The 17,856-nt window shown below is 46.7% G+C and overlaps 2 protein-coding genes, 1 long non-coding RNA gene and 1 other non-coding gene across 7 annotated transcripts in view; 2 read left to right on the forward strand and 2 right to left on the reverse strand.

Annotated features, from left to right (window-relative positions):
* LOC112532516 lies at window positions 1-15,922 on the reverse strand. The gene is made up of 4 exons (XR_006939318.1): window positions 15,861-15,922; window positions 13,320-13,441; window positions 4,129-7,546; window positions 1-2,592 (listed from the first exon to the last, which is right to left on the reverse strand). It is a non-coding gene; the product is annotated as an uncharacterized LOC112532516 (long non-coding RNA).
* Window positions 5,564-13,885, forward strand: TBPL2 (TATA-box binding protein like 2). 4 transcript variants are annotated; one of them, XM_046941917.1, is made up of 7 exons: window positions 5,564-5,663; window positions 8,982-9,394; window positions 9,875-9,962; window positions 10,487-10,578; window positions 11,394-11,561; window positions 12,324-12,418; window positions 13,356-13,846. In XM_046941917.1, the coding sequence occupies exons 1-7, from the start codon at window positions 5,601-5,603 to the stop codon at window positions 13,433-13,435; spliced, it is 999 nt and encodes a 332-aa protein (XP_046797873.1). In that variant the 5' UTR covers window positions 5,564-5,600; the 3' UTR covers window positions 13,436-13,846. The 4 variants fall into 4 exon arrangements, with proteins under 4 accessions (XP_046797873.1, XP_046797874.1, NP_001092323.2 ...); NM_001098853.2 differs by lacking the exon at window positions 5,564-5,663 and adding an exon at window positions 5,949-6,012 and having other exon boundaries at window positions 13,356-13,585; XM_046941918.1 differs by lacking the exon at window positions 11,394-11,561 and having other exon boundaries at window positions 13,356-13,885.
* On the reverse strand, window positions 6,046-6,117 carry TRNAG-UCC. Its single transcript has one exon. It is a non-coding gene; the product is annotated as a tRNA-Gly (tRNA).
* Window positions 15,691-17,856, forward strand: part of ATG14 (autophagy related 14) — an 18,006-nt gene continuing 15,840 nt past the window's right edge. The window contains exon 1 of the mRNA XM_015287924.4: window positions 15,691-15,920. Coding sequence (XP_015143410.1) covers window positions 15,700-15,920 — 221 coding nt within the window. The 5' untranslated portion in view covers window positions 15,691-15,699. The remainder of the gene's footprint in view (window positions 15,921-17,856) is intronic.

Here is a 17,856-nt window from a genome sequence, read left to right on the forward strand (position 1 = left end):
GGTTTGGGGATGGCACAGGAGGAAGACGAGGGAAGGAAAGGAAGACAAGGCAGGGAAACTGATTATTGCTAATGTAGCATTTTGTAGGAGAGAAGGAGAGATCCTTCTCAGTGCCAGGAACAAGTCTCAACACCTCACTGATTCAGCCTCTCTTTCCTGGTTAGGGAAAAAACAATGATGACCAAATTTGCTTTTTGCCTCTGCTTATTTGCATTCATTTTCTTTTTATTTACAAGCACAAATTCCTACGATCAGTTGGAACTGGAAAGTCCATCACACACACGTGTGCCAGAAAGATTTCAAATTCTCCTGAAGGTCACAAAAATTGCTGAGAACTTTGTTTATGGATGCCCCCCTCCCTGGAGGTGCCTATGGCCAGGCTGGATGGGGCTGTGGGCAGCCTGATCTGGTAGGGGGCAACCAGCCCACAGCAGGGGGTGGGGGGTTGAGGTCCCTTCCAACCCCCAAGCCATTCTGTGATTCTATGGTAATTAGCTTTTCCTCCAGAAGAATTCTCAATTTTAAGTCAAAAGCAACAGCGTTAGCTCAAAGAGCTCACTGCAAAGGAAAGAGTATTTTACGTGACTCCTTGGGTCATCAGGGCTGGGCCACAGAGGTGGAATTTAATTTCTAATCTGGAGTTTTCTAGCCTTCCTTATCAGATATAGCTAAAGGGATCACAGGGAGCCTGGGCAGAAAAGCAGCTTTCCAAACAACACAAGATTAACCTTTGAATTAACATTGGGAATACTGCTTCAAAGTGAACTTAAAATATCCCTCCTCTTCCTTACTCTTTCTTGGTAGCATCGTAGCAGAAGATGAACTTTTAAGAGCTGGTTATCATAAAGCAAAGCAAGTGAAGAAATGTTACAGAGAATACCTCTATTGCTGTAAGACACCTCATGTGCTGTATTCCAGGAATGGTTCACATATTTTCTTGCACTGATCATTCAGATTTTTCAGTTATTATTTGTGCTGTTCCACATTGATCTATCATGGCTTTTAAAATTCTTACTCTTCATCAGTGCCTAAGGAATTATTAATAGCAGTACCTAAGAAATATTTTCCTTTAGCAATAGATATAAAATAAGAAGTATAATGATACATGCCATGTTAGCAACAGAAAAGTTCTGCTCTTCCTAAGCACAGAACTATTCACTCACCTGAAATGCAGCAGAAGCAAAGGGGCACAGATGCACAGGAACTGTCCCATGCCATTTGTTTGGGACAGCAGCATCACACATGCTGGAAGAAAGAGGACTGTAAATACAGCTGGGGATAAATGTAAGCACATCTTAATGCTGATACACAAAACCCAATGGATCTGGTATGATTTGGGGTAATACAGCATCCAGCTTCAGACCATCCCCAACACATGCCTGTCTGAGTTCCTAATATTCTCAGAAACATTGTTGAGCTCTACCTGAGTCCATCACATGTTCTAAGCACAAACAGATATCAGCAGAGCTGCTCTTGTATTACTGGCTTGGGCATATGCCCACTGAAGGGAGGCCAAAGTAATTAAAGTGTTTAATTATTTCTGTCAAGCCACAGATAAGAGGACTGAAGAAAAAATGAGGGGGGCCACAAAAATGATCCCAGGGATGGAACACCTCCCTACAGGGACAGGCTGAGGGATGGGGCTGTGCAGCCTGGAGGAGGGAAGGCTCTGGGGAGACCTGAGAGCGGCTTTTGGGTATCTAAAGTGGGGCTGTAAGAAAGGGGACAGACTCTTTAGCGGGGTCTGCTGGGATAGGACAATGGGAAACAGTTTCAAAATGAAGAGGGGAGATTTAGACTGCACATAAGGAAAAGGTTTTTTACAACGAAGGTAGTGAGGCAGTGGAGCAGGTTGCCCAGAGAGGTGGTGGGTGCTCTGCCTCCAGAGATATTCAAGGTCAGGCTGAACAGGACTCTGGTGGAGGAGCTGGACCAGATGGTCTTTAAAGATCCCTTCCAACTCAAATGATTCTATGATCAAAGATAGCACGTGGGAAAGAGGAGGACCCAAATGGGAGCAAGGCTGCACCACACATGATTCCAGCTGGGTTCCTGCTTAGGTGGAACAGAGATGGAGATGCAATGCTCTGCAGCACTGCAGAGCCACATGTGTATGGCTTCATTACAGCTGAGCTAACGATGTTTCTGGGCAGGCTGCAGCAGAAGGGGCAGAGCAACGGAAACACGTCTATGTTAACAGCTAATTATGAGCACTGAGGCCCAAAAAGGTCAAGGTGGGAGGGTCGGAGCGTCTGCTGACATCTGGCAGTGGTTTGGGGAAGTCTGGTTCCTCCCGAGGTCCTTGTTGACTCAAGCATGCTGATTTGCTTGCTGCTAATCAGAGGAAGTGGTAAGGACTGACTAATCACTGAGCTGCACGCCCCGAGGACTCCTTCCATGTCAGCCACTGCATCTTGCTGAGCAGCCAGACAACACTGTTTTGTAGGGATTTCAGCAACCCATCAGTGCTCTTCGTGGTGCTTTACATACAGTGAAGGCATCACAAGTTGTGCTCTGATTCCTGCAGAGCTTGCACCAAAGATCCCATGGATCCCAGCCCCATTGTTCAAGTCCTCAGTGCTGCTGTGACCCCTGCAAACCAAATTCATAGAGCTCTGTTAGCACCTGCTACGTGCACACCTCTGCTTTTCTGTGCAAACACGCATGACTGCTGCTACTATATTGTTTCTCCAGATAGGGCTTAAAGGATCAGTATTTAATTGGAGCAGTAAGTTCAGGGTTTGAGACACGGTGCTTGCATTAGAGCCATTTGTCACAAAACTTGGAGGGAAGCATCAGCAGTCAGATGATCCATTGCACGCTCACCTCATTTAAATGCAATTCAATCTAGACAGAGCATTTGGCACAACATTTAGGAAGATGACTTAACAAAAAGCTCTTCTGCAACCAGGTGTCTGATATATCCGTGCGTGAGCTGCCCAAGAAAGCCTGTAGCCATTAATTGCTTGGTAGCAATTAAGGTGTCAGCCAATGTTTAAAGCTCCCATTTGCCTTTTCTAGCCATTTTCAAGGCAGCATAGAAAATAAAAATAGAGCAAAGTGCTCTCTTCCTCCATTTTGCAGTCCAAGTGTGAATCCTTCAAAGCACGGCTGGGCAGGGAGAAGTGGATTTCTATGCAAACAACATACAGAACGCCCTCATTTAATCACTTGCTTTAGGCAAATAGGACAATTAAGTGAAGTTAACTGTATGGTTTTAAAGTCACCATTCCGCCCCTCAGCTGAGACAGACGGCTTTTTTCTGACGTTGCTTCCTCTATGGAGGGTTTGGCAATCCTTTCTGGGTTGGTTCTCAGCAACTCTCTGACATGGGAGTAGGCAGGGCTTTCATTGCAGACAGTGTTCTGCAGAAGGCTGAAAAATGGCTCTTTTCCAGCCAGTTCACCCCTCTTTTCCCTTTGGTAGAAAAGGCTTTCTTCCCTGGGCCCAGAAGCCAACGCATACCCAGTGCTGACTTCACATTAGTCCCTACCAGGGAATATGGGAGATGTGCAGAAATGCTGAAAGCAAACCTCTGCTTGCAGAGAGACCAATCCCCTGTTGCTGGCATTGGCAAGGAATAAGGGATATAAGTAAAAAGTTTTTTATGATAAGGGTACTGAGGCACTGGCACAGGTTCCCTAGAGAGGTGGTGGATGCCATGCCCATGGAGACATTCAAGATCAGGCTGGATGGGCCTCTGAGCACCTGATGAAGATGTAGGCATTCCTGTTCACTGTGGGGGATTTGGACTACGTAGCCTTGAAGGGCCCCTTCCAACCTAAACAATTCCATGATTCTATGAAGGAGAGAACCCTAGGCTGCCTGGGACAAGGCAGAGGCCTCACCACTGGGGTGATGCAGAAATAGACAGACAGCACTGGGTGATACATTTACAGCCATTCTTCCCTTCATCCAGAGATCCCATAAAATTTACCCAGACTCTGCCCCAACTTCCAGTCCTTGTGACTGCAGTCCTGTAAGAGGGTCACTCCCAACTTGTGGGAGGGACACAGAGCAAGCCACTAAATGTCAAATCCAGTGGATCTGATTCTGTTCCTCTTTACACCATCATAGCCCAATGATGACACACTTTAATTACTCACAATTAAATGTCAGATTACTCACCATTACTCATGGTGCTTTCTCTCCTTCCCTGAAATAAATCTAACACCTACTCTCCCCTTCACAACAAGCCTGGTCCTGCTGCTGGTACCAACGTGGAGAGCAATGGGGCAACTGGAAGATGTTGCAGTGGGAGATAACTTGTGCTTAATAAATGGCTTTTCTTGGAAGGTGCTCCTGCTCTCAGCTGCTTTTTTATCTTCCTCAGAAGCACAGCTTTGATGCTGCAGGCAGTGCGGGGACCAGCAGATACGAGCTGCACCTGAGACACTCTGCTCTTCGGAGACAATTACAGCTACAAAAGCTTAGCAGGAAGCTCAGGTGAGCAGAAAGCAGAATGCTGCCAGCTATGGGCTTTTCAATCCCAAAGTGGTTCCTGAAAAAGGTAAGATAAAGCCCAACCAGATTAACTACCTTCAGAGCAAGCAGTAAGGCATTTAAGGGGTGCTAGAATAGGTGACTGATGAGAGCGTTAATGAGTAGAACAGGTAGAACCTCCTTACTGACTTGCTCCATGCCCCTTCTAGCTTTTTGGAAGTCCCCTGTGAATAGTACCACCCCATAACCAGATCGTGGCATCCAGATAATGCAGGAATGTGTGCAATGGAAACACTGAAGAGACAAATAGAGTGCTATTAGTAGCAGTTCTGCAGAGCTGTCTTCTCCAGCTATTTATCCAAGGAGGAACTGGGCTGATTTTAGGTGGTGCTGTGTGGAGCCAGGAGTTGGATTCCATGTTCCTTATGGGGGCTCCTTCCCATTTGGGATATTCTATGACTATACAGAGAACAATACTGAATTGCACTTCAAAAAATGAACCCCTCTCATCTCCAAGGGCTTCCGCTTATCACTGCTGGTGTTAGCCAAGCATCACGGCATTAGACTGATGAGAGAATTAGGAGCACAGATGTGTTACCACCAGAGGAACCCCACAGCCACCACAACGCTCCCAGTTCCCAGTTTGAGCACAACAATTTGACCATTCATGTGCTGGGAGGGCAACACAGTCCTGCAGTGCTATCTGCAACCACCAGGGAGCCCTAAGGGGACACTGCGGTTTTAGCCATTATGAATTGGTGCAAGCCAGTCTACCATCCCCTATAACCCAAGTGCAACCTCAGAGTCCCCCCCTTGCTCTCTATCCTGCATAATGCACATCAACTCACTCGAGGCTGAATTTCATAGAATCACAGAATCACTGGAGTCGGGGTGAGAGGAATACGGCATCTGCAAACCATCAGGGAAAGACAAGTCCCAAAAATGCCATAGAACCAGCCCAGCAGGCTGCACCAAGGAGGAGAGGATGCTCATCAGACACAGAGACTCTGCTCCGAGGCCATAGGATGCAAACCTCATCCTTCATTGCCTTGGGGCAGTGAGAAAAGCCTGACAGCACCAGCTGAAGACCTGCTACGTGGGCTGAGGCTGCCCTGACAGTGAGGTGCTGCAGGACCAGCTGTACCCTATTACACCTGATGAAGCAGGTGGGAGAAGCTAAGGGCCTGCTGCATTTGCTCACTAAAAAGCTGCAGCAAAAGGTGAGGCTTTATGTTTGCACACTCTACCTTCTCTTTTTCTGGCTCCCTGCTCATCCACAGCCAGGCTCAGGCTGTACCCGTATCCTGATGGGGAGCACCAGGCAGAACCCCAGTTCCTCCAGCACATCCCCAGGGTGAAAGTTACCCACCAGGCTGCTTGCAAAGGGCAAAAACAGCAATGGAGATCATAATTCCCCTTGCTGTTCGTCACCAGCTGTGCCTCGGTGAGCTGCACCTGCTCTGGGGCTGCCCCATGCTATAAAGCTGTGAGCACCACAGGGCAGCGGGTTTTGCACTCATGGAGGACGTCTCGCCCCTGGAGCAGTACCTGGAGCACTGCGGCACGCAGGTACCGATGGGGGGGAGGAAAAAAAATACGAGTTGCGTTGGCCGGGAATCGAACCCGGGTCAACTGCTTGGAAGGCAGCTATGCTCACCACTATACCACCAACGCTGCGCTTGTGGAGGCTTCCTGCATATATTCAAATTGTAGAGCAGCAATTCCCTACAGTTCTCAATTTTCTCTTTTCTCCTGTTTCTTTTTTTTCCCCCATGCTTCTTACCTTCTATGTGATTTATTTGTATGGGGCCATGGAGGGTTCCTTCAGCCAAGAGCTACTTTGGAGCACAGAGGAGCCCACACCCTTCTTGCACGAGGTTGCTCTCTTCTCCTGTGGAATAAATGCTGCTACACTTGCACCTTTACTATGGACCAGCCTATGTGCAAGGAGGCTCGATCTCCTCATGCTGGCTGGTGAATGGGTGTAAAAATCTTTCTCTCCCAGTTCAAAATGGCTCTCCTGGCTCCAGGTGTCTTCCTGCTGTTGCAGCAGCTGCAGCAATAACAGGAGAAGGCTGTACTTCTGGCTGAGCTGTGTGGCCACAGCTCCCACAGTTGCACATTCTTCTCCTTTTTACCATTTTCAGGTTAGAAACTCAGTTTTACCCACGCTGCTTAAATTCAGAGACCTCCTGGTGGCAGCCAGCAAAGCCCTCTGAATGTAGCCCCATAAGGTGTATAACATGGGGAGGTATAGCTTGGGTTTTGCAGATGAAATGGATTTCTATTTCAGACCTGTTGAGATACGTGATAGTAGCAGATATTTAGGACACTATTAACAAAGAAAAAGTCAGGTCTGATGCTAAAAGCAGCTGGATTTGATTTACACATACCTGGGCTGCACAAACTACTGCAGCAGAAGTAAAAGGGCTCTTTCTCCCTCACGCTGCCTCAAACGAGGTGATCTCACACAGGATCAGTGTGCAGTCTCCTTTCTGGAGCTGCTAGGAAATGTCCAAAGTTATGCAGCTGATGGGGCCTTCAGTGGAGTTAATTAACCTGGAGTCTATAGCAGTAACCCTTGGCAGCCAGCCCAAGGCAAACATGGTTTTGTGCCCCTTCAGCAGCCTCTGAGCATCTGTCTAACATGAAGACCATCTTCCCCAGCATTTAACCCTATAAAGGCTTTTCCCAGAACAGCTGCATAAAAGATTAGCTTTCTATTTCTATCTACTTTAAGCAGTTTATTTTGTTCCTTTTAGATTATATCTTTTCCAGCTGATGCTTCCAATCCCAGTGACCACACATCTGTTAGCTTCTTTCTTTAAGCTATGCCATGAACTTGTTGCTTTACGTCTGGTTTTTGACCATTATTTCTCATGTTCCCTGATATCCTTCACTGTGTGTGAGTAGTCCTGTAGGCTTGCAGTGACAAGGCTTTTATTTGTACCATCTTCTGTGCATTACAGCTCATTATGACTTACATGCTATTGTGACTTTCTTAGTCAAGTCCCATAGAGCTGAGTTTCAGTCTGTAGTCAATTCATGTAGAGCTGCTGCTTGGTCTGTTGGAGGTCTTGCAGAGACATTCCTTCCCTTGTTCCTAGGAAAAAAATATATTAAAATGCATATTCCATAATACATTGTTATTTCTAAGTAACTGCTTACTGCCCTAAAATATTTGTATGTGACTTGGGTGCCTTATGATGTGCATCAGCCTTGTGAATTCTGAGTGCTCTTGGGCCCTGTTCTGCAAAGAGGGGGCTGAGGTTTCCTCCGGCTGTACTCCTCCCTGATGATCTCACCTGGGGCTGTGCATCTAGAAGGCAGTTCTAGGACTGCTTTTGAACCTACTTCAGAGCTAGACCTCCTTGTATCTATTTACACTAAGAGCCCTCTGTGATGATTGTTCACTCAGTAAGAGTTTCACAAGCTGTGAATGTTTTCTCCAGGCAGGCATCCCGCAGAGTAACTGGGTGCAGAGCACACAACTGCTAACTGAGCTGCTGAGCACAGAGCAGCGCTGGCTCAGGGCTGAACACATCAATCTGGAAACCCTTTTCCCTGCAGAGCTCGGCAGTCGCTGCCAACTGAAGGGCCTCCGCCTTGCGTGCAATTTCCTGTTCTGATTTGTGCTTGGGTTTTCAAGCCCTTTAGGCTCTCAGTGCTAGAATTGCCTAAATGAACACACAACCTCTTGCACAGACAGCCCAAGCTGCCACCTGCTGTGGCAGGTGAAGTCACCTTTTTGAAAGAAGCCTTCCTCTAACTTCAGGCTTGTGCCCTAATGAATAAGGGAATAAATTCTTCCCTGAACTCTTGCCTTCTCAATAACACAATGCCTTTTACATACTTCTAATTCCTTCTTTAAATGATGCTGATAAAGGAGGGCATTAGTATGCAAGCATGTGCCTGCAGATACGTGGTGTGCCCTAATCGCTTGATCTGGGGAAGGATGCTGGCTTTGGCTGCGTCTCGCTTGAATTAGTCTGGTAACCTCCAGCAGCTGAATGCTTAATTTGCTCACGAGTCTGTGAACTGCTGCCCTCTATTGCACAAATCCAACACAACACTGACACCGTCCCCTGGTAGCAGCAAGAGGAAAAGGGAGTGTACAGGGTGAGAACAAAAGCCAGACAGAAAGTGCCAGTGGTCCTCCTTGGAAAAACTCGTGAGCAATTATGTTAGCTATTATGTGCAGAATATGCATTGTATGGCAAAGGCAAAGTGTCAACGCCATTCTTCCAATCACTGCTGAGGGTATATATGGTATTTCTCAATTTGAGGCATCACCAGAGTGCCCTGGACTGCCTTTGGGGTGTGGTGGGGGAATGTGTGTCTCCACCAGGAAAAGTTATTTAGCTTCTGAATGCTAACAGCCAAGCAAATGATGGCTTCATATCTTAAGGCTCTTTTTTGCTATAATACTTGAGGGGAAAATGATGGAAAGCTCTTACTGAATAGAGAGAGAACCTAATATAGTCTCCCAGTTGAAGTCAGTGTTTTAATACAAGATCCTTATTGATGCTTTTTCTCAGTTCAAGGATGACCTCTCAGCCAGTCCCCAGCTGTTTAATCCCATGAGCCCTTATGATGTGGACCTTCCAATTCAAGTAGCCGAAGATGTGTCATTTGGTTCTCAGTTTAATCAGCCCAAAGATCTTCCTGCAGACTTCTCCTCTGTGGACCTCAGCTTTCTTCCAGATATTACCCAAGATAACAAAGAACAAAATCCATCTAAAGGTGGTCATGAAATGCAAGGAGGGCTCGATGGATCGGTACCAAGAAATGAGGACAGTGGGATCTTCATGGAGGAAAGCAGCTCGTCGTACCCAGATGCAACCCAGCCAAGCCCAGGAGAACCCGGTGTGTGTCCTCCCCTGACACCAATGACTCCTATGACCCCAGTGACACCTGCATCAGAGAGCTCTGGCATAGTTCCTCAGTTACAGTAAGTTGACGTTGCATATATAGTGTAAGAAGAGCAGTACCATCTTCACTTCACAGTACCACCATCACTGACTAATCTCTGTTAAAGGCTAGAGAGAGCATAGAGGAACTTACACCTGTAAAGACAAATGTACTCTTTCCTTAGGAGAGCTCTAGGAAATCTGTAAACACTCAGTAATGGTGCAATTAAAAGCTGCAAAAATACTTAAGGGATTTAGCTACTGGAAGACAAATAAGTGTAGTATTCTGGGACTAATAATGTTGTATCTGCTTATATTTCCTCTTCTTATAAACTGATTCTGGTATTGAATGGCTAAAGTTTGGCAAAACACAGCTTAGTGCTAAGTGGGAAAGAGGTGGGCAGTAAATTAAACGATGGCAACCGTTAACAGGGCTGTGACTTCACATTAGCTAATAATGTTGGGGTTTTGCTCTGTAACAGCTTCTTTCTGCAATATAACAAATCTTTCTCATTCTTCAGGAATATTGTGTCCACTGTAAACTTGGCTTGTAAGCTAGATCTGAAGAACATAGCTCTGCATGCCAGAAATGCGGAGTATAACCCAAAGGTAAATCCTGAGGGCTGAGCTTTATTCCTATTCCCTTCTCTCAGTGCTGTGTTCCAATACACAGGTGTACCCTGAGCTTCATCCCTTTTCTAACAGCACTGTCTTGACCCACAGCCCTTGCTGGGGAAAAGATAGATCTGTCTGAAAGCTCTTTGCTAAAAGAAAGAGAATTACTTGAGTAGGAGTGGTATTGTGCATCTCTGTGCCGTAGAAATGGGCTGGGAATAGGTGCGGCTCCTGTAGGTGACTCCAGACTCAACAAGATGTGGGTTTAGTTGTCCTAAATGTTCGAGTCATGGGTGGAGGGAAAGTATAATCGTTTCAGGGTGGTAAATAAATCCTTTTGCAAAGTAACTGCATGCAGTGCTGAATGAACAGACATGATACTGAGGGTAGGTGTGGCACTGAGGGACATGGCTGGGTGGGCTGGGGTTGGACTTGGTGATCTTAGAGAGGTCTTTTCCAACCTTCGTGGTTCTGTGATTCTACCAGCTTGACTCTGAGGCTTTCCTTTGAATTTCTAGAGGTTTGCTGCTGTGATCATGAGGATCAGGGAACCACGAACAACGGCCCTTATCTTCAGCTCAGGAAAAATGGTCTGCACAGGAGCAAAAAGGTACCTTTTTTTTTGTCTCCTTTAAGGTCTTTCAGCTGCATCTGTACTTCCTCAACTCAGCTTTGTTTAAATTACCTAGCGAAGGGTTTGCTATCAACTGCAAGAAAAATGAAACACTAGACTTGAACATGTTTTCTTTGTGACAGGAGTTCTGTAATTACTGAACTGCGTGCTTCTGCCCCTGAATATGGATTGAGCTGAGTAGATATTAGCAGAAAAGCTGCTAAAATGCCCAGGAGTTGTTAAGGGTTTATTTGCATTTTTCGCTGACTTTAAAGTGAGTTGAGACATAATTTGTGTCTGTCAAGTTCCTTTCGTGTCTGCTCACAAGTCAACACATATGCCTGTAGAGGCAGTGGGAGCTGGAGAAAAAGCAAAGATGATTTCTGTACTCTGAAGGTCCTGCTCTCAAGTTCAGCAGCTGCCTCAACGTATTATTCTTTTGTAAGACTGTAAACTGCCAATGAGACGATGCATTGACTCATAGCTCAGGAAACCTCTTCTCCAACCCCCACCTAGCTGGATGACCACACTGATATCTGTGGTCTCCCTCCTGGATCAGCCCTAATTGAGGGGATGAGATAATGCTGCGAGGCATTACTTAAACAGTGGAAATCCTCAATGATGTAATGTGTTCATATACACCATATGAAAATGAGCACCAAAGCACACTGTTCTTTTTAGCTCACTGAAGTGGTTCTGGGGTTAAGAGCTTACTATTTTGAGCAGCGTAGCGTGGTGGTTCTACACTGAATTCCAGCTTCAGAGCAGATGAAAACCCTCAAGGCTGCTTCCCCCTTCTGCTCTTTCCTCAGTGAAGAGCAGTCACGGCTCGCAGCAAGGAAGTATGCACGTGTGGTGCAGAAGCTGGGATTCCCTGCCAAGTTTCTGGACTTCAAGATCCAGAACATGGTGGGGAGCTGTGACGTGAGGTTCCCCATCCGACTGGAAGGGCTGGTTCTCACCCACCAGCAGTTCAGCAGGTACGTGGGAGAGAGTCCCCACGTACGGCCCCACGGAGCTTGGAATGTTCTTTGTAAGCTGTAAAGAGACTCAAATTCTGAAGCCTGGCAATTGAACATAATAATTAACTGAGTACTGAATATCAAGCTCACCAGGACTGGTTCAGCAGGCAAGAAGTGGCTGTAGATGCCATGTGTTACACTATGGATAGCAAGGCACATTTTCTGCACTAACTCCTGTTCTGAGTGGGGCTCAGGCCAAAATGACCCTTGGCTTAATTACAGCAATGACACAGCTGTTGGCAGTAAAGCCTACAGCAGTACAATAGTGATGAGCCCATCTTGAACTTCCCTCCCTGTGCTGTTTGCTGCTTTCTCCTTGTAGGATGCTCTAAGAGCAGCTGATGACCAGAATTTTACATCTCATTTCTACATTGCTAAGTCCAATGCTAAAGCTTAGTAGGAGACTGCAGATCATGTCAACAGGAAAAAATAAACTTGATTAAATTCAGGTTTAATTGAGGCAACTCTTAAGTTACTTGAACCTATGGAAAATGGGATTCAAAAGTCCTTAACAGTAAGCACAGGGCACTCCTACCAGCTCCACTGGGATTTACCACATCTCTGTTCAAGATATCTAGGCTTTGACCTGTCTTTTTTCTGGGTACCTAGCTATAATCTGTGGGTTTAGCTTCCTGCTAGTGTAGTTATAGAGCATTTCATGCGTACAACACTGAAACAGCACTTGCATTTCACTAATTTTATCTGCTTGCTTTCAAACAGCTATGAACCCGAACTGTTTCCTGGCCTTATTTATAGGATGGTCAAACCAAGGATAGTGTTGCTTATCTTTGTGTCGGGAAAAGTTGTTCTGACTGGTAAGTGGTCTCCTCTCGTATTATCCGTAATTGAGAGCTACTACATCTTCTGAGGAAGTGTTTAAATTGAGCATACTGAAGTAATATCTTGCTGTGGCAGTAAAGCCACTTAGCAGTCTTTTTCATGCCTACTGCTGCTTATCTGTGTTTTCTGCAGATAACAATATTGGTATTGTTCCACTAGAACCTCATATTGCTTCATGTAGTGTCTCAAATTTCCATGTCATTAAACTTGAGTATCTTTAATCAAAGCATAATGCCTTGTTACAGTGCACCGAATCCCACCAGGAGCCTGACGTGCCAGTACTACTCACAGTTGCTTAAATATGAGAATCACAAGAAGCAATTTAGAATTGGACAGGAAGCAAACTTCTTCAAACGCTTCAGTGACAAAATGTACTTAGGATTATTAGAGGAAAGGGTGGAGAAGAAAGAGCCTGTTCCAGATGGTTTGGCAAACTCACAACCTAACAAAGACTAAAGAATACAGAAACATCTTGGAATTGGGGGAGTGAAGCTCTCTAACTGTGGATGAATTTCCACTTTGGGGTTAATTCACTCCATTTCTCGTTTCTGTCTTGCCTTTTGCCAAGAGGCAGAGCTGTTATGGTTAAGCAGATAAAACCATGATCCTTCGCAGTTGCATTACTTCAAAGCTAATGTATGACACTTCCAGGAAGAACCTTAAGCCTCAGCTTAACCAACACTAGCCCAGTCTTAAAGCAAAGCAAGCCAGAAATTGTTGTTTGTGAGGTGGCAGAAGTTACAGGGTGGAAAGTCGTCCTCTTCAGTTTTATCAAATGTTAGTTTAAATTTGCTTTTAAACTCTTGTTTCTTCATGGTTTGCAATCTCATCATCAGGTTTGAAGTACATTCGGTTATTCTCAATACTGATTCTTACCTTTTATTTTTTTCCCCCTTTCAAATGTCTTCACAGGAGCAAAAGAGCGTTCTGAAATCTACGAGGCGTTTGAGAACATCTATCCCATTCTTAGAGGTTTCAAGAAAGCATCATAACACAGCCTGTAAAGTAGATTGGAATAATGTATGGGGTTTGTATTGCCTAGACATGGAAGAGAAGCCAAGGCTATTCCTGGACCCAAACATATAGATGTGGATGATGAAAATGATGTTATTGTGAATGCTATAAATGCTGATCCCTTCCTACAGTTTGTGAAATGCTTTTTGCTTGCAGATTTGCGGTCCCGTAATTCACTTCAGTTCTGACAACTTCCGTCAGGCAGAGAAACTTACCAAACTAATGCACTTTTAATAGTATGCATAATAAGGCTGCATTTAGTTTGTAATTGACGCCTTCTATCTTTTCCCTGTTGAACAGGTGAATTAATGCTGCACTTCAAATTAGCTTCCTCAAAATCTTCAGCTTGAAGTACTGGTAACCCAGCTCCTGCAACGTTGTATTTTCATGTTCACTCATTCAAATTCAAAATACATTTTTTTCTATGTATTTTTTTTCAAAATAGATTTCTTTTTTTTTTTTCTATGTGCTGACAAAATTCAGCATGACTTTATTTCGGTGTCTTGAAGGCAGTGACTGCAGAGGACGCCTGACTCCCTCTGATCACACAGGTTGGATCAGCTGTTGTGTAGTGGTGCTGGTGTTCCTTTAGCAGAGAAGATATTCAAGGGCAGTGCTGGAACACATCCAGAAAGGGCCTAGCTAAGCATATTTGTCATGGCATGGGTTTTAACAAAATGGTACCCGCTTGCATTATCGAAGTCTGATCAGATGATGATGGATTAGGAACAGCCTTTAAAGTGGACTTGAGGAAAACACAAGAAGTCCTGGATGCTTAGGGTTTAATTATGAGTTACTTAACTAGATAATGGCACTGAGTGAAAGCATTTGGTGAGGTTTTTGCAGCTGAAGCTGTGGGGCTCTTTCACTTTCCTCAAGTCAAGGCCCTCTTTGCTAGAGGTGTCTCTCTCGGGCAGGTGACACGAGTAGGAAGTGTGGAGATGATCCCTTTACTGTTCTGCTCTCTGCTATGGTTCTCTGGAAGTGGGAGTGCTTTTTCTTTTCCCAAAACAGAGTTTTGGTGCTGCTGGGCCTCATCTCCTCCTCTTTGTTTCTTGCTGAGGATGGGACAGATCTGTCAGGGAGCCCCTTGAACCGCTAGAGGTTGCTATTTGATGACTTAAGTGTAACCCAAGCTAAAAGCTGCCTGTCTCCAATAGAAACATACAGTGTTGGCAATGGTTTAGTGCAGGACAGAGTAATGGTTGTGTCTTGCTGCCATCAGTTTCTTTCTGACTTGGAGAGGCAGTGACTTCAGTGTGTCTGCAATCTCTCCCAAGTACTTTTATAACTTTGCTCCTCTGGAACAAAAAGCTTGGAAAACTTCATGCACTTCCTTATGATAAACTGGTCTTAACTGCCTTATCAGCCTCTTTGTCACAAGCAAACTGTGGGTTTCCACACTCAAATCTATTCTAAACAGAGACCGACTTTTCTGTTTGTTTTCCAACACTGCAGACTTTCCACTGCTGTGGGCTGAACTTCTATTTGCACTGTGGCTGTTAGAGCTGATAAGCTCGATTTACCAGAATCCTTGCAAGTGAAAAGCAACAACCTGTTCTTATTGGTGTTTGGAGATGGCTTATCTGAGATGAGCCTTCTTAGAGAAAGAAAACTGCTTTTTCATTAAGAGCTGGCTGCAGTAATTTCACCAGTAAAATCAATGCTCTTTTAAGAAGTGTGGAAAGAGCTCGGAGATAAGAAATGGGCTCTGTGTCTTCTCAGAGCTGCTGATAACCTCGTGTTTGCTATGGTAACTTGTCTTAAAAACAGGTGCTGTGGTTCTCTTCCAGTTTGAGACTGTTTCAGACTGGAAGGGGAGGGTGGGGGCACTTAGGCTGGCTATGAGGGGAAAGCTGTTTAGAGTAAGGGCGGTGAGGCACGGGGTGCCCAGAGAGGCCGCGATGTCCCTGCAGGCACCCGAGGTCAGGGAATGGGCTCTGAGCGCTGATGGAGCTGTGGGCGTCCCTGTGCAGAATTGCAGGGCGGTGGGACAAGACGGCTTATAAAGGTCCCTTCTAACTCCAACTCCATGATGTTGTGATCCCGTTATTTGTTTAACTGGGGCTCTGGTTTGTGCAGGGACAGCACTAAGCCCGGACTCCACAGCTCCCACAGACGTTTTCCCGCTCCCCGTGAGGCGCGCAGTGCCGCGCAGCCCACCCCGCCGCCTCAGCGCCGCTCCCCACAATGCCCCGGGCCGACAACAGTCCCACGTGACCGGCGGCGCGCCGAGCCCATCATGGCGTCTCCCAGCGGCTGCCGGCCGCAGCCCGGCGGGCAGGGCGGGGGCGGCATCGGTGCCGGGCCCGGGGTTCTGCGAGGCGCCGAGGAGGACGCCGAGGGGCTGTACGTGGCGGTGGAGCGCTGCCCGCTTTGCAACACCACCCGCCGCCGTCTCACCTGCGCCAAGTGCGTGCAGGGCGGGGACTTCGTCTTCTTCGACGGCCGCGACTCCGAGAGGTAGCGGAGCGGGCGGGGGGGGCGGGCGGCGGGACGCGGCTCCGGGGCTGAGGCGGCGTTCTGCGCTGTGAGGGCGGGGAGGCCCCGCGCTGCTGCCCGGAGCGGGGGGTGCCCCGTCCCTGGAGGTGCCCGGCGGATGGGGCCCTGTTTACGGGTGGTGGTTTGTATCGTGAGCAGCTGCTGCGAGTGATTTCTTGAGCTATTTTGGGAAGGGTGGTGAGCGGTGCGTTGTGTGGAAGGTCCTCACACCCAACGCCCTTCACATCTGTCTGCCAGACGTCAGAACGGCAGTGCCTTGCTGCCTCCCTTGGCTCTCTGCAGCTGACCCAAGCAGCTCCTTATGGCAGTGGGCATTTTCCTGCCATAAACTTTTTCTATGGCTGTTTGCTGGCAGTGTGTGTACGATTGGACAGTGGTGTGTCAGTCTCGTATTTAAACAGACATAACCCAGATACAGAAAATCAGCTCATGCCTCGATCTGCATCTGTGTGAGTGGACCCTTAAACCTTGCCAAGTTGCATGACAGCCAATAGGAGCGGGCATAAAGGGGTCAGCCTGCAACATTCCAACTGTGGACTGGAGGGCCACTAAGATGATCAGAGGGCTGGAGCACCTCTCCTGTGAGGAAAGGTTGAGGGAACTGGGCTTGTTTAGCTTGGAAAAGAGAAGGCTGCCGGGAGACCTCATTGTGGCCTTCCAGTACTTGAAGGGAGCGTATAAACAGGAGGGGGAACGGTTGTGAGGGTGGATGGTGATAGGACAAGGGGGAATGGTTTTGAACTGAGACAGGGGAGGTTTAAGTTGGAGATGAGGAGGAAGTTTTTCCCCCAGAGGGTGGTGACGCACTGAACAGGTTGCCCAAGGAGGCTGTGGATGCCCCATCCCTGCAGGCATTCAAGGCCAGGCTGGATGTGGCTCTGGGCAGCCTGGTCTGCTGGTTGGCGACCCTGCACATAGCAGGGGGTTGGAACGGGATGAGCATCGTGGTCCTTTGCAACCCAGGCCATTCTATGGTTCTGTGACTGCAACGTGTTGGGGTTTCTTTGTTTTTGTGTGACCTGAAACCACAAACTGTGCTCTCTACAGCTGATGGAAAGCTGTGACTGTGTGAGGCTGAGGCTGCCTGACGTTACCTGCAGTTTCCATGGAAATTTTGTTTTGGGAACTTGGAATATAAAGCAAGTAGTTTTTGTTGCCCTTGTGCAGCCTGAAGATTTTGGCTAACCTTCAGGCTTCACTGTAGCAAAGCCTCAATCATCCTGCATTAACCAAGGCATAAGGAGTTCCTTAACCCACTGGAAAAGCAAAACTGTGTAGGTGCAGTCCTGGCCAAAGTACCAGCGGCAACAACAGCTTGTCTTAAAAACCTCTCATCTTCCTCCTATCTCTCACATGAGGCAGAATCAGCTCTTCTACCTGACTGCTCTCACTGCATCTTCCTAAGGTGCTTTAACCATCCCCTTTAGCTCTGTATGTTTACGCTGCTTTTCTTATTTGCAGGAATAATCTCCTGTGGGTTTTTCCCCCATTTTTTCCCCCTTGCTCTGAGTGCAGTCTTCTGTCCTGTAGTCCCTGGGTTTGCTATCTTGCTGCTCAGAGCTTTCCAAACTGAAACACAGCCCTGCACAGCAGCTTTGTATTCACAAATAAAAGGAATAACATCACATGAGTAGCATAAGGACAGTTGATTGCAGTAGGAAAGTTTGGTGTGGGGACAATGCTTCCTAAAGCTTGGATTTCTTGTTCTTTCAAAGCTATTGGAATTGCTGATGGTTTAAAACCATGCTTGAAATGCGTTACCCATGCTGGATAATTAATGTTTGAATGACTGATAGTGAAGTAAGGGAATCATAGAATCACAGAACGGCCTGGGTTGCAAAGGACCACAGTGCTCATCCAGTTCCAACCCCCTGCTATGTGCAGGGTCACCAACCAG

Source organism: Gallus gallus, chromosome 5 (genome assembly GCF_016699485.2).
Source record: "Gallus gallus isolate bGalGal1 chromosome 5, bGalGal1.mat.broiler.GRCg7b, whole genome shotgun sequence".
Classification (NCBI taxonomy): domain Eukaryota; kingdom Metazoa; phylum Chordata; class Aves; order Galliformes; family Phasianidae; genus Gallus; species Gallus gallus.

What these genes read in the sequence shown, in the direction of transcription:
- TBPL2 (XM_046941917.1), top strand. Translation starts at nt 5,601, where the DNA reads ATGAAGCAGGTGGGAGAAGCTAAGGGCCTGCTGCATTTGCTCACTAAA. An exon ending in CTAAAAAGCTGCAGCAAAAG is followed by an intron (nt 5,664 to 8,981) that starts GTGAGGCTTTAT and finishes GCTTTTTCTCAG; the next exon opens with TTCAAGGATGACCTCTCAGC. An exon ending in ACCCACCAGCAGTTCAGCAG is followed by an intron (nt 11,562 to 12,323) that starts GTACGTGGGAGA and finishes GCTTTCAAACAG; the next exon opens with CTATGAACCCGAACTGTTTC.